Here is a 14,844-nt window from a genome sequence, read left to right as displayed (position 1 = left end):
ACTACTGTTTTACTTGGATTTAAGTATTGCCTCCAAGCATTCCTGGGATATGTACCTTCTTGATAATACTGTTAACTTTAGCAATGGTTCTAAAGATCTATTAATGGCTTTCCCTGTCCTCTGTCACTCCCAATTAGATGTGTTGATGGCCATAAGCTGGAAGGGTTCTGTCCAGAAAGCAGAGGGAACCTGTTAATGATTGTCCTGGTGCTTAAGTAGCCATGAACATAAATGTTAACTTGCTGCAATGTAAACACTTCCTTCTGGCACAGCAGGACTCAGTCTGCAGTGTATAAGGAAGTTACATGCTTTTTCACATCGATGTGTTGTCAATTATACCTTATAGAAGCATATAAACAAGAATAATGCATGGGTCTTAGTAGGTTTTGTCTAGACTTGGGAGTAATCAGCTGCATTAGGCTGGTAAATATTGTGAGAAAATTTGCCCCGGGTCAATTTTTGAAGACAACCATAACAAAACAGTTATATGTGGGTTTGGGTGTTTGGAGGACTGAGATACTAATTTAGATTTTAGTCGTGTTGAGATGCAACCTTGGAGAAGGAGGCTGCACAGTGGCTGAAGGGTCATTGACAAAGCTTTCTACAAGTAAATTAATCCTTTCAAGTTGTTTTTTACGAAATACATGTTTGGCTGTTCTATGGTTATTAACCTGTGGTTGTAAATGTTGTTCGTAAAGATGTGGGTTGGGGAAGGACGATTAAAAATAGGAGCAGCAATATTTAAACTGAAGCGTAAGACTGACACAAGAAGAAATAGATATGAACTGCTTATGACTACAATGGGAAGAATCAGAACTGTACTTTTTCTCAGGAAGTGGTTTCCAGTACATGTTCGGCTGCTGCTCAGAGTTCCTCATGGGTGTTACCAGTTGTCTGCTTTGACTGGCTTCCTGTTAGCTGCACTAAAAAATAAAAATAGTTGTCTTGATAAATGAAGTACATTACTTCTGTCAAGTGCTAATGCTTCAGGTTAGTTCCTTGATCTACATCTGGATAATAATTAACAGTAAAGATCAAAATTCTCATGTGTCAGTAACTTGAAAGTGCAGCATCAAGTCGCTTGTCATCCTTGACTGACTATTCATTGTGGACTCCCAAGGTTAGAAGTACAAAAGTAAGGAGCAACAGCCTAAAACATGTGGGAGCAGGCCCAGATGTGGATGTTGGTAAAAGGTGCAGTGGCCTTTTATACATGCCCACATTATTACTTTTCAATGGCATCAAAGAAGTTGCTCCTTTGCAGTGAGCGTGGATTTAGATATTTTTGCAGTATATTGTCCTTTAGGTATACTCCTTAATAGCTGTTACACATCAAGATCCCTGTTGGTGGCTTTTTTTCTCACACTTGAGTGTTAGTTATTCAGCAGATCAAAATCAGTCAGACTTTTCTCAGACTTTTCTGTGTACCGTAAAAGTTGTTCAGCCAATCTTGTCCTTTAACTGAAAGACTGCTGTCTTTGATAATGTCATAAATTAAAGTATTAAGCAGTTTTTTCATGGACTCTTATGCAGTTGCGTCACAATCCAGGCTGTCTTAATTATTCTTTACCCCACATTGCCTCAGGCTGTGACCTCACAAGCTAAACAAGGTCATGCTTGGCTAGGATGAGAAGTCAAAAACAAATTCAGTGCTACAGGAAATACTAGTGATTCAGTAGGTGGGGCGACACCCCTTTTCCCTGTGCCCCAGACTGGTAAAAGATGCTGTAGTTTGCATGATGAGATGTAAAGCTTCTCAGCTTTACATGCTTTGTTAAATTTTCAGGGCTATTCCTGGTAAAAATGAAGATGTTATTTCAGGGTTCCTGCCCAAGTTCAGATTTTAATGGCTATGTTCTCTACACATTTCTAATGTCTGTTTAGTAGAGTCGTCTTATCCTCTCGCTCCTGTCTTAAACTGTTCTTAGAGTTATTGGGAAAGTTTGTGTTCCAGAGATGTTGACATGTTTGCAATTGGCAACAGATCAATTTGCAGAAACAATGATCCATTTTGAGATCTTTTGAAATCAAGGGGATTATATTAATGTAAGAAATGTCAAGCAAAAACTGAAAAGCTTCCAGATTTTTATTTCTTTCTTTTAATGTGTGCAGAATATGGTTTTGGCTTGAATGTGCATATTTGCAACATGGTTGAGTGTACTCACATGTTTGTTTTCCATAGGATTCAAGTGCCCTGTATGTTCAAAATTTGTATCTTCTGACGAAATGGACTTACATCTTGTGATGTGTCTGACAAAACCAAGGATAACCTACAATGGTAAGAAAGAAGTAAGCTGATAATTATTTATTAATTTTAAACATTAGAGTGATAATAATTCTTTATTTAATGAGATACGCCAGTAACTAGTTTAGTGGACTCAGAAATGATGTATGTTTTCTGCTTGTGGTTTATTTTTTCAAATTAATTCGTAGGAACTTGGTCTTTTTTATACTACATGCCAATATAATTTACACTGTTGACTTGTTCTGCAAATATAAAATTATTCTTATTTGAGTGTGTTTTATTCCACTTTTTGACTACAAGATCGGATACGGGTCAGTGTGCATTTCGTGTCCACTTGAGATATGTGTGGCTTAAACATTCTCTCATCAAATGACATGAGGTAGTGAGGTAGATCAATCAAGTCTCCTTTTGGGGACATTATGAATGACTGTTACTTGACACACTGTGCATTTGCACGTTGTTCAAGAAAATGACCCTTTCTTGAAGGAGCTAAAGAACTTCTTCAGCTGATTGCGTATGTGATACTTCATAAGGACTGATACATATGTATGGTTTTGTTATTTTAGTGAGACTTGCCAATGTCAAATGAATCACTGGTAGCTCTGTTTTTTCCCTGCTACTAAGCTCTCCTAGGCAACCTTCGATGCAAGGCAAACAGGACTTTTACCACTGTTGGGATCAAATCTTTCTGTCACTGTGGCTTAGGCTGACACTCAGTTCTATGGCAAACAAAAAGGTTTCAGAAAACTTGGAATCAGAAAATCTTACTGAAATCTTAGTGCCTACTTTGACAGAGCTGCGCTACCACCAGGAAATCTTATGGTGCCTCCTGAATGAGTTTGTTGCTCATCAGTTATCAGATGTGGAATATGTGAGAACAGAGCACGATTAGAAAGAAATTGTAGAGGAGAGGGAGTCGGACTCTTTTTTGGAGGTGCACAACAGAAAGTTGACAATCAGTGGTCACAGGTTGCATCAGGCAAAAATCTGAATCAATGTAAGGTAGAAGTGCGGCATAATGAGGGTGGTCAAACACAGTAGCAGGCGCCTGAAGAGGCTGCGCAACCTCCATCTTTGGAGATGATGAGTAATTGACTGAACAAGGACCTGAGCAACTTAGTCTAACTTGGCCCTGCTTTGAGTGAGGGGCCAGACTGGAAGACCTCCAGAGGTCCCTTCCAACATGAGTTATTTATTGCATAAATAACCTGCAGTTTTATGGGCTCTTTGACCCTCCTGGCACTTGCTGTTATGATACCCTATACTGGATATTTTTATTGGAACAAGTTTTGAAGGATGGTTGGGCCCACCTTATTCTTTGTTTGGATAGCAATATTTATTATATATAATATATTTTTTATATAGATTATATATATAAAAATAATATACATATATTATTATGCTGGCCCTTAATTGCAAAAGTAATTTGAAAACATATACTTGAGAATTGTGAAATCCATTTCGAAGCACAGCACTCAGGAAAAGTAAATATTTTTTTTTTCTCCTGGTGTTACCATATATATATTTGAGAAGGTTGACTTCATCTAACAGAAGGGGCTTTGTTTCTCTTTGTTTTACCTTTTTTTAATTTAGGACTGAGCACTTTCCAAGATAAGTTGCTAGAAATCTGTGTACTGAGGGATGTTGAACGTTAGGGAGAAGCAGGCTTCCTCCAGTCAGGGAGGAATAATGCACTTGGGATCAGTTAGGGTGGAGCAGGAGCATGCAAGCTGGCAGAAAGCAAGCTCTGGTGGTAATCCAACTGATGGAATGTGCACAAATTCTGAGCTGACTGACTGAAATCCTTTGCCCCTGCTGTTCCTTACATGTATGTATGAGCATGCTCAGCTGACTTTTCTTCCAAAGATACGGCAATTACGTAATGTAACCTCTCGGTATCGTTTGTGATGCTTGTTTGTATCACAATGATGCCATATTCAGACTCTTCCCCCTCGCCACCCTCCCCGCACTGTTTCTCTCAGCTGGCACACTGCTGGTTGGAGCTCCTTTGGGCCATCTTGTTACCTTTGCACAGTCTGTTAAGTCAACAAGCTTCCATAAATGAGCAGAAGTGAACCTGTGAGTGGCACCTGAAGCCACTCTCTGGGTAATCTGCCACATGACGAAAGCAGTAGCAGACAATGCAATATGAGTTATTACCAGCAACATGTAATTTGTCAATTTAGGAGTATGTCTGCTGTATAGAGAGCCTCAGAAGCTCATTCTAGGAAATGATTATATAAGCTTGAAAGGAGAAAACTACTAAATTACATAGAGCGGTTTGAGAGAGACACTTAGAAGTATGGTCTCATTCTCACAAACACTTAATAGAAGTGTGCATTGATTCTTGTAACTTCAGTTGGTTAGCTTCTGGAGTCGTGGACTAAATCTTTAATTATAGCCTATAGCTGGTTATTTAAATTACTGCAGCACAAAGAAATTGAGGATATGGCTTCAGAGTTGTGCAGAGCTCAGTTGTTCCTTTGTGGTGTGATTGTGATCCCTTTAATGAGGCTAATGAAAGAGAAGTAACTAGCAGATTGATAACTTAATGCTGCCATGATTACAGGCCCAGAATTGCATATGAATGTCTATATGCACGCTTTTTTTTTCTTGTATGTTTTGCTATTTGCCATGATAAGGAGATCCTTGATGGCTCTGGCTTTTTGTCATAAGCCATAAGAAGGGCCTCTCAAGTTTTGCTTGAGAAAAGATGCTACTATCAACTTTTGATACCTTCTCCCAAAATGGAAGGCATCTCTTTACACTTTACTTTCTCTTTGCTGTCTTGGCTTTATGCCATACATACTCAGATAGAGCTTCAGATAGGCATCATTCGCTTGCGTTGGTCACTGGTGCTTTCCAGTCCTATTACCACTAGCAGGAAAAATGTATTTTTTCCTTTACCTTTTTTTTTCTGTCACCACCTTTTCTCTCTGAATTTTGTGTTGCAAGTAGTTGAAGGGAGCCTTAGACTTTGCAGGTGCCGAGATGTTTAAAAATGTAGCAGTTGGATTGAACTGTGCTTATGTCTAGTTCTGTTCTAGATGTGTTTTCTCATGATACTGTAAATGTATTAGTCGTACTTTCTAAGAAACAGCAGGGAGCAAATTGTGTGTGTTTTGTCATTCTGAGAAGACAAACCTTTCTTTTTAAATGTGAGTCCGAGGCATACAGTCTTCCCCTAAAAAATGTTATAAGACTGTTTAGTTGTGGTTTGCAGTTTAAAAAAATTAATGATTCCTCCCAGCCAATCTCTAATTGCTTTTTGAGCTACTGTTGTGCATTGCATTTGGCAGTAGGAAGGGTCAGTGAACTGCAAACTCTGGCAGCTGTCTGATTTACATGTGTCGTCTGAAAGAGTGATCACAAATTTGTCCCAGTTCTATGCTGGGAGTTGTGCTGATTTTCATATAAATAAATCAGTACATTTTATTAGCCTTATTCTTTCAAAATCATGTGACTTGCCTGCAACAGAGATGTCATTGCTGACTCAATTTGGCATGGAAAAAGAGCTCTTTCTTTTTTATGTGGAACTTTGTTCCACTTCTCTTAAACTACTTGTGGTGTTCACACATGAACCAATATCTAGGCATTTTGATAGAAAAGCTGGTTAAATGAAGGGATTGTACAAAAACATTGTGGTGTTTGGTGTTACTGTCTTAAATAGTCTTGCTTTTTTTAGCAGTTAAAAACTCTCTTCATACTGTTACTTGCTGAGTTGCTGAGGTGCCAGCGTAGGTCCCGTGCACTGGTTAGCCACAGGTTGCCAAAAGCCAGTTTTATGAAGGAAATGGGTTACTTGCTATTTGACAGATTTTTTTGAAAACCGCTGCTAAAATACCATATAGCCATACCTATTCCTTTGAGCTTCTCCAAAGTGTTAAATGAGGCCCCTTACACTGTCTCATTCAAGTTTGCCATGGTGAGTTACGCAGGGAGCCCACTTAGGAACTACTCTGCAAAAGCTGATGCTTACAAGGTAGCCCTGTGTTTTGGTCAGGCAGGGGCATTTACTGAAATTTACTCAGTGCTTTAGAAGCAGCTTGCCTTTTGACTTCTTGCTGATGATTAGACCTCTCTGGTGAAGTTTGGGTTTTGAATATAATTATTGTTCATTTTGTGTTGTTATAGTATTGATGCTTTTTTCACTGGAAGGTGTTTTGTAAAAATTGAGAAGACGCAGGAGATACTTGTGACTTTAGGGGCACAAGTTTTAGATTCTTTTCAACAAATGCAACCAATTCCTCTTGAAGAAACCTTGCAATTGGTTCTGAAGTAATTATGGTTTTCATTTTAAAATTCCTTTGTTTCTCAAACACTTTGTAAGACTTTATTTTTATTATTAAAGGGTCCCTCTGAGAGCAGGACCCAGCAGGCTGGCACCAGGCCAGACAGGGAAGCCAGTGACCCCAGAGGGCTGGGGGGACCAGTCAGCTCACTAGACTGGTTGGCTGGCTCGGCTAGCCAGCCTGTCCTCTTCAAAAGTTTTGACTGAATTAGCACATTCCTGTGGAATATTTTGGGTTTCGTCAAGTCAGCACTTTGTGTTGGAACGCTGTTCTACTGGAAACTTTCTAAGCGGGTCTCCTCAAAGCCGCTTGCTCAGGGGTGGTACTGCTTTGCCATCAGTGCTGCTTTCACTCAGACCGCTTTGCTCTTAGTTCAGACGCGGCAGTGGGTCTGATCATTGGCCAATATATTTACTGTGTCTCATTTTAAGGGGAAAAGCTTTTGCTAGTGTAATTTCAAAGAGGGAGAATGTTGAGACATCTAGTGCACAAGCTGCTGGAGGTTATTTCATCATTTAGTTGGCGACTTAGCAATTATTCTTTTTAAATGACAGTAAATTAATTTCTTTGCCTTATCACACCAAGAAAGAGGAGGGGATCAAACATCACAGCAGGGATTACATATATGATTTTATATTTAAAGTTTATCCTGCTCTGTTTTGAATGGAGGACTAGTATATGGAAAGACTGTTACAGTTACAGACAGAATATTGAAAATTAAGGTAGGTGTACTGGAAGGAAAACACGAGTGAAACTCGATGTGCTCTTTCTGTCCAGCAATGTGCTTGTCTTCTGGGGTGTTGGAATCTGACACCAAGCACAGATAGCCAAATATTCCTGTGCTGTCTAACCAAATTCACAGTGACTTGGGCCACAACAGTGCAATTGATTTAGATGAGCAAGGGTGCAAAGCAAAGTTTTGTCACAAGGATTTAAATACACTGTTTATTTTTAAATCAGTTTGAGATATTGGGTTAAGTTTTGTCTTGTGAGGAAAGAGAAATGCTAGTACTGCCACATGCGGAGGCCTGTATGCGAGTCAGAATCCTGAGCTGCAATCTGTATGAGCAAAAATCCTGCTAGAGGAGTTGTCAACATCTAAATGACAGCCAGAACATAAGCATTTTGATCAAAAGTGGAGACTTGGATATTGGTGTGAGTCACCTAAAGGACTAAATAAAAATACTTTGGCAATGTTCTTTGTGAATGAGACTGACCTAATTTTTTCTAACACAAGTTATAAGCTTTGATTGGTGGCTGTTTCAACCTCTTCGGGGCAAGCTACTTGTGCTAGAATGAACTTAGGTTCTATTTCTCAGTAGAAGGGAAGAAAAATAGCGCACTTTAACCTGATGTGCGCACCACTGAAATACATGAGTCTGGTAGTTCTGCCCACTGCAGTGACTTGATTTCCTTGGTCACTTCTGGGCACAAAAAAAGGGGGAGTATTTTACTCAGTAGGGCTGATGCTGTCACCATTTTGACTGATGCACTCAGAACTTCAGTCTGGAATGAAAAAAAAATTACTAACTTCAAGTTCACTTCTCTGCCAGGGTTCCTGAGATCATACCCTAAAAGACCTTGTAAAAGGGCATCTTGCCAGTCTGCCTGGAAAAGCTTAAGCCTTCCTCCTTGTCCTCATCCTTTAATAGGACTAGACTTTCAGCGAAGCAGTACAAAATAATACTAAGGCAAATCAGTTCTTTCATTCCACTTTATCTGAGATATAAAATTCTCTGTAGAATTTCTCAATTCTTCCATTTTTGGAGTTTAACAAGATTCTTGGCTAAAGCTTTCTAGCTTCTTGCTCTGCCCTAGATGTTTCTGTGCTGGGGAGGGAGAAGAGAGCATACTTTATAAGGTAGTTTAACAGGACATGTAAACTGTGCTTGCAGGTAAAATAGTGGTATTTACTCATGTTTTGATCTTGTGTACTCGGGAACATCTTCCAGAGTATGTAGGAGGTTCATTCAGTTTCCCTAATGCTTTAAAACTGTATTCTTCAGTAATTCTTGAAAAGAATTAGAACTGTTGAGCATCTGTTGAACTTTGAGCTTTTGCTTAATGTGGTGAGAGTAGAATATTACTATAGTAAGTAAAATTTTAATCTCAGACGTTTGCACAGCTGTTATTCTGTGAATTGTTATAATATCAGATCAGACTTTCCATAGCTTGTCTTGCAAATCAGTGTTTCAATTTCAAGGAAGGAAATAGTGTTTAAAGAACTTGATTAAAATACATTAATTAGTTTGTACTTCCTCCTTTTGGGAATTGTTGGTAACGTTTGAAGAAGGAGGAAACTTTCATTGGTGTTCACCAGTGTAGGTTGTGGGTAGCTACTTGTCCAAACCAGAGTGCTAAGAACAGTGGCAAACTCCAGTTCTTCATTCCTTTTGTTCAGTAAAGCTGTATTTACTTCCAGTTGTCCCAAATATCTTCTTCAACAGTTTTTGGTACCTCACAGAATGCATCACTGCAAAAGCAGCCTGTTACGGTTTGGGTTTGTTGGGAGGGAGGTTGTTCATTTTAAAGAGAAATCCTGACAAATGTCACTAAATAAAACCACACTCGAGTTCAATGTTACCTACCTCTTAAAGGGGGTAGGACCTGCTTCAGTGACCCCATTTCAGCCTCAGTCAGTGGATGAATTGGGTCAGTCTGTGACAGCAGCGAGTTGCAGCACTTTTAGAGGTTGCAGTGTCTTATCTTTCCTCCACACCCACAAACTGTCAACTCTTTGCTATGGAGTCAAAAAAGTAAGCTGTGTATTTCTAATGGCGTAGCTGTGAAGAAAGGTCCTGAAAGGGAACATGGTGTAACTGAGAGGGAAGTGCTTCGAATGTCTGGAACAGCAGTTCCCAGAACTGCAGACTGCCCCATTTATCTTGGTAAGATACAATCTCGGAGGTTTAGTGGTGGTGGTTGAGGTATCAATATTGCTCATTATTTTAGTTTTCATGTAAGAGAAAGGGAGGCATAGATTTGTAAAGCAGCTATGAGAGCTCACTTTCATGGTTCAGGTTGGGGCTGCTCAATAGTTTATGTGGAATTTTCTTGCTGTAATGTCGACATGCTTGGATCCTGCTGAGGAGGATACACTGCAGAGAGCACATCTCTTCGTATCTTAAACTTTTCTCTCATTTGTTGTGAATGTGACTTACTCTTTTAATGAACCTTTGGGGGGAAGGATATTTGGTGGGCGATTCTCTGCATACTTTCCTTTGAGCCAGGCCTAAATCTGCTAGACTGAACTTCCTGTGACAGAGCCATTGCAAATCACTCCTGGCCAAAATAGCTGCAATTTCACCTTGTGCTTAATTCAGTTCTTAAGAGTGGGACAACAATTCTTTTTTTTCTCAGTATGTTGGAATTGCCTTTATATAAATGCATACATGTGCCATGGGAATATTTTATATGCAGCACTGGATAAATACAGTAAAGCTTTTGACAACTATAGAACAAGCCTGCTTGTTTCTGAAAGAAATAGAGAAAATAGGATCATTCATGTGCTGAATAGCTCAAGTTGTCTCTTTTCCTTATAAGCTACTCCTAACCTCAGATACTGCCATTGTCTTGCTTTGGTACTGACAGTGCTGCTAAAGTCAAGTGACAATTCTTGTCCTAGAAAATTACAGATACACCTGTGAACCAGTGCTTCAAAGAACATCTGCGGGTGACATGAGGAGTGATTCAGATGGAGTTAGAAGAGGACCCGATATATTGCGCTGTATGTCATTGTGTTTCTGTTATATAATGGCAGCGCAGTGCTGCATGCAGTAGAAAGCTAAGGGACACTTTTCTTCGCTTGGTAGCAAATGCTCACTGTGCTGTGACTGCATCATGTGATGTGGGCAGACAGAAGCTACCTTCCATGTCTTACACTTAATCAGTCTTTAGCTTTGAGAGGTCATTCGGAGGATGTCATAAATCGTGTCTGCAACTGCTGCAGTCTTGTGACTGCTGGGAATTTAGCTTCAGGGGAAATAATGTTCCTAGTTTTGTATGGTAATTCTGCAGTCTTTAAAGCTGATACCACTAAAACCTTGAGATTTTACTCATTTGTTAGCAGTAAACTGACTTATTTTTGTAGTTGCTCTGTGGAAACAAACCCCTTGAAAATACACAGCTTTTCCTAGTCTTAGAGAATAGGTTTTGTTGGCTGGATTTTGAAATAAAACTAACTGAAATCTTCAATTTTTTAAAAATCAATGCTGAATTACATCTCACTGAGATTGAGTGATCTGTGTAGGAATTTAATGATATCTCCTTCCCTAAATTCCTCACTGTTTTGCAGGAACCAGAACAGATTATTTACAGATCAGGATTTTTCCTAAAGAAATACAAAAGAATAAGAGGCACTCTTTCTTGCTCAGAAACTGCCCCAAGGGCAGATCAATTGAAAGTATTGCCTGAAATGTCATCTGTAATTTATTTTTTTTCTTCATATTAAGATCTTGCTTTAAAACCTGCTACCCTTTGATTACTTAAATAGTCCTGTGCTTCTGAGTTGCAGACTCAACCCCTCAATGACAAAAGAAGTCAGTCCAGCTTTTACAGGGGGGTTCGGTTGTAGAACAAGTTGGGTGAAAAAGCACTGTTGATGTGATAGCGTACTCTCACTTCTAAACTAGGGATTGTTATCACTGCTTACCCAGGAGAAAACATTACTGTTTTTTAGTATTTTTAACAAAATCTAGTGATTCTAGAATAGGCTGTAAATTGCCTGTTGACAGGAATTACATTGATTATATACTGACATGGGAACGAAATATTGGATTTGCCTTTTCTATCCTCCCTGGAGGAACCTCCTTGCTCCTTGAAGTTTACGTAACATTGTCTGGTGTGGCTACAGATTTGTTCAGCTACAATAATAACCCAAAGTTCTAATAAACAGCTGAAACATAAAAAACTTCACTATTGCTAGATTTAGTGCTATATTAACATTTAAAAAACCTTGTTAAAGTTTCTTCATAAAGCCTCAGAGAACTTCCATTTTAACCCTAGTAGATATCCATAATTTAAAGCTGTATCAAATTTTTTCATTTTACCATGTTCCTCATCCCTTCCTTTCTTGTGCGAAGTTTCATTAGATAGTCTCAATGTATAACATTAGATATTGGATAGCCTTCAATTTTTAGCCCATAAATAATGTTTGTTTGGAATGAAGAGATAGTGAGGAGGGATGGTTTGGTTAACACTTTTATCTTTTTGCTCCCTAGTTCCAAGGAAGTCTGTTTCAATCTGTGGCTTTATTAGCTGAAATGCCTTGTTGTCATAATGGTGTCCAATAGTTTTGTTCACCTGTAGATTTAAAAAATGAGGAGAAAAAACCCCCCACTTTAATATGGTTGTAGAAATATACTGCCAGATTATGTGTATAAAACTTTGAAGAAATACTGGAGAATTGTCTTTACACAACTCCCGTGTTAATCTTTTTGTATTCTTATTTGTGAATCATCACGATTGCTGAATACTATTGAATTTATGTGGGTGTCTTATTTGGCTTAATTGCTAGGATCTAGAAACTGATGCTATTTGCTTTAAAATATAAAGAAGGGTTTATTGGTGTTTTGTTGTTCGTTTGTTGTTTGTTGTTTCCCCCCCCCCTTGAAATTAAAGATCCATATACTTGGTATCTTACTGGGATTGTAAAAAACTGTAGGTGCCTGTTAGTACCAGAAATACTGTACTCTGTGCTTGCTGGAATAAATTATAATACTGGATTTTGGGCTAGTGTAGAGCAGAAAAATTGAGATAACTTTGAAAACTCCGACTCAATATTTGATGTTATCAGAACTTTTTGCATTCAGACATGTTTTGCATTCCAACTATAGCACAAGGATAACTGCATTTAAAATACGAGTAGCTTATAAGAAGCAGTCTGTCTGCTGTGAACAGAAAAGACAGACAAGTAAAAATTATGCAGTGATTTATATCCCTGTCCTGTGTGTGCACGTTGACACTAGACAGTTTTAACTTGGAGAAGGCTGGTCTTGAGCCTGCTGGGAAAAGCAGCCTGTAGGCCTAGCACCTGGCACTGAGGTTAGTAAGCCAGACTTTGTGCACACTGAGTTTTGGCACCAGTGTTTTCATTGTGTGTGGCTCAGTAATGCATCATATCTTCCCTAAGAATAGTGCCTTAGTCTAACACACCTGTTTTTCTCCCCGCCTCCTGTTTTGAGATTAGGCTCATAGTTTCATCTTTCGTGCTATCTTCCTTAGTGCTCCCTATGCATTCATTTTGCATCAGATCAAACCAAACTCCTCTGCAAGCTTGCAAAGAAACGAGTCAGTTATTTGGCCAATGTTAAAAGACTGGGAAAAAGACTTGGAAAAAACTAATTGTGCTCAGGGCATATGTAAGAAGCCTGAAATAGGAACTTGAAAAAGGACAAAGTGAATGAAATACTAAATCAAATCCTACATCCAAGTTCAAAACAAGTCACCATTAAAGTAACCCATATTGCCCAGAGTAATAGGATAGCTAACTCTGTCTGAGCCTCTTCTCTTCATTCCCTTGCTGCCTCTGCTCTTCAGGGACACTGTTGCCCTGCCATTTCCTTCCATGAAGGTTTCTAGTAAGCCCTCTTCACCTATGTTGTGTTAGATGAGAGTTCTCATAGATTTAATTAGGCCAGCATGTCTCCATCATGCTCTCAATTCATTGCAGACCATTACTAGAATGAAACTTCTTAATTGAAAATGATTACAAAGCAATTTCTCTGTCTTCTGACCATAGTTTCAGTGATGGTGAATAGTTGAAGCCTTGCCATTTGGAAAAAATGTGTTCTGCAATCTTTTTGGTCTCCTTTTGTGTTCAGGATAAAATAAGCTCAGTCACTTTAAAAAACTGCCAAAGCAAGAGGGATTTCTTAAAGTCAATGGGGATCGTTTTGTACAGTCACATCAATATCCTGCACTTGCAAGATCTTTTCCAATTTAGTTTTTTTCCTTCAGTGTGATCAGTGACAACCATCTTCTGTTGTACCTACTCAGCCACATCCACACTCTGCTTTACTTTCCCAGTCTTTGTGAGCACTGTTGGTGACAGCACCCACTCTTGATTTGGAAAAGTTGTTTATTTTTACAGATTTACAGTGTCGTCGTTAAGTTTTTCTTCTGACCATGAAGCTAATTGAAGAGAACTGTCTCTGCATGGTATATGAAAGGAATTCTTCATGCTTTTCCTGCCCACAGTGGTATCTTTTCCTTATTAAGTCATTAACTGAGATTCCCAAGTGATTTACTACCAGAAGCTTCTGTAGATAAATACTCTTGAGGTTTTATGCCTGGTTGATTGTGGTGGGAGTTTTTTTGGTTTTGGTTTGGTTTGGTGTTTTTTTTTTTTTTTTTTGGGGGGGGGTGTTTCTTTGGTTGGTTGGTTGGTGGGGGTTTTTTGTTGTTGTTGTTTTTTACCTTTGGTAAAGAAGTCATCTGCTACACAAGGCAAGCTGGACCTCAGGCCCCTCTCATTTTTCTTGAGTGTGCCTCGCTTGGTGACAAGACTTCATTTCTGCCCATTGCTTAGGGGGAAGCCTTATGGTTTCAGCCACCTTTGGGCTGGATCTCTGGATTGCATTCCCAAGTTCTCAACAGGCCTAAATTTGTTTTTCATCTGTTATGGTAGTTTCTTAGTGCTGATACAGATTGGCAGGTATGTATAAGTAGCCCTTAAATACTTCATTTTGTTTTACTCCTCAAAGATAAGCATTGTTTAGCAAAAAAATAATAATAAAAAAAATTAAAGATCTTTGTGCGTGGATCCCGCACTGGTATTCTTCTTTCTTGCCTGCTTCTCTACGTTTCCTTCATCCCAGCTATCTCCAGCTCCCTGTAAGAAACAATCCTCTCTTAACAGCAGCAGACTCCTTGTCAGCAGCACATGCTGGTTGCCCCTGGCTATTTACTCAACGACTCCTCCTTTTGTAGCATATTTGTGGTGTAAGATCCTCTTTGATGGTAAACTCAGCCTTGGGAAGTGTAAATCATTCTTACTTGTTGGAGCCAAGGAGGAGGTATCCCAAAAGTGATAGTTCCTTACACTGTTTCCTAAGGAGTCTTATTTTGCTGCTATTTTGCTCCTTGTGGGTTTGCCCCTATACGTGCTACTTTTGATTTAACTCCTGACATTCAAGGTTAATACCTGATAACCTAAGAGGTCATGTAATATTGATTAAAACCCAAGAAAACAGCCTAAAAGCAGCTTCCTTGTTCCATGTGCTGCAATAAGCAGCTTTTGTTTCAGATGGTGTGTGCTGGGGTACACCATTCATGATGGACTTTCATGGTGGGGCACTGGTTTGGTAC

General features: G+C 39.1%; 1 protein-coding gene across 1 annotated transcript in view; it reads left to right on the top strand.

Annotated features, from left to right (window-relative positions):
• The window catches only part of ZNRF2 (zinc and ring finger 2), a 52,300-nt gene that overhangs the window by 29,987 nt on the left and 7,469 nt on the right, over positions 1-14,844 (top strand). Inside the window, exon 2 of the mRNA XM_086468396.1 lies at positions 2,183-2,278. Within this exon, the coding sequence (XP_086324522.1) occupies positions 2,183-2,278 (96 nt within the window). The remainder of the gene's footprint in view (positions 1-2,182; positions 2,279-14,844) is intronic.

This window comes from Leptosomus discolor, chromosome 7, assembly GCF_034619465.1.
Source record: "Leptosomus discolor isolate bLepDis1 chromosome 7, bLepDis1.hap2, whole genome shotgun sequence".
NCBI lineage: Eukaryota > Metazoa > Chordata > Aves > Leptosomiformes > Leptosomidae > Leptosomus > Leptosomus discolor.
This window is presented reverse-complemented; position numbering and strand designations above follow the sequence as displayed.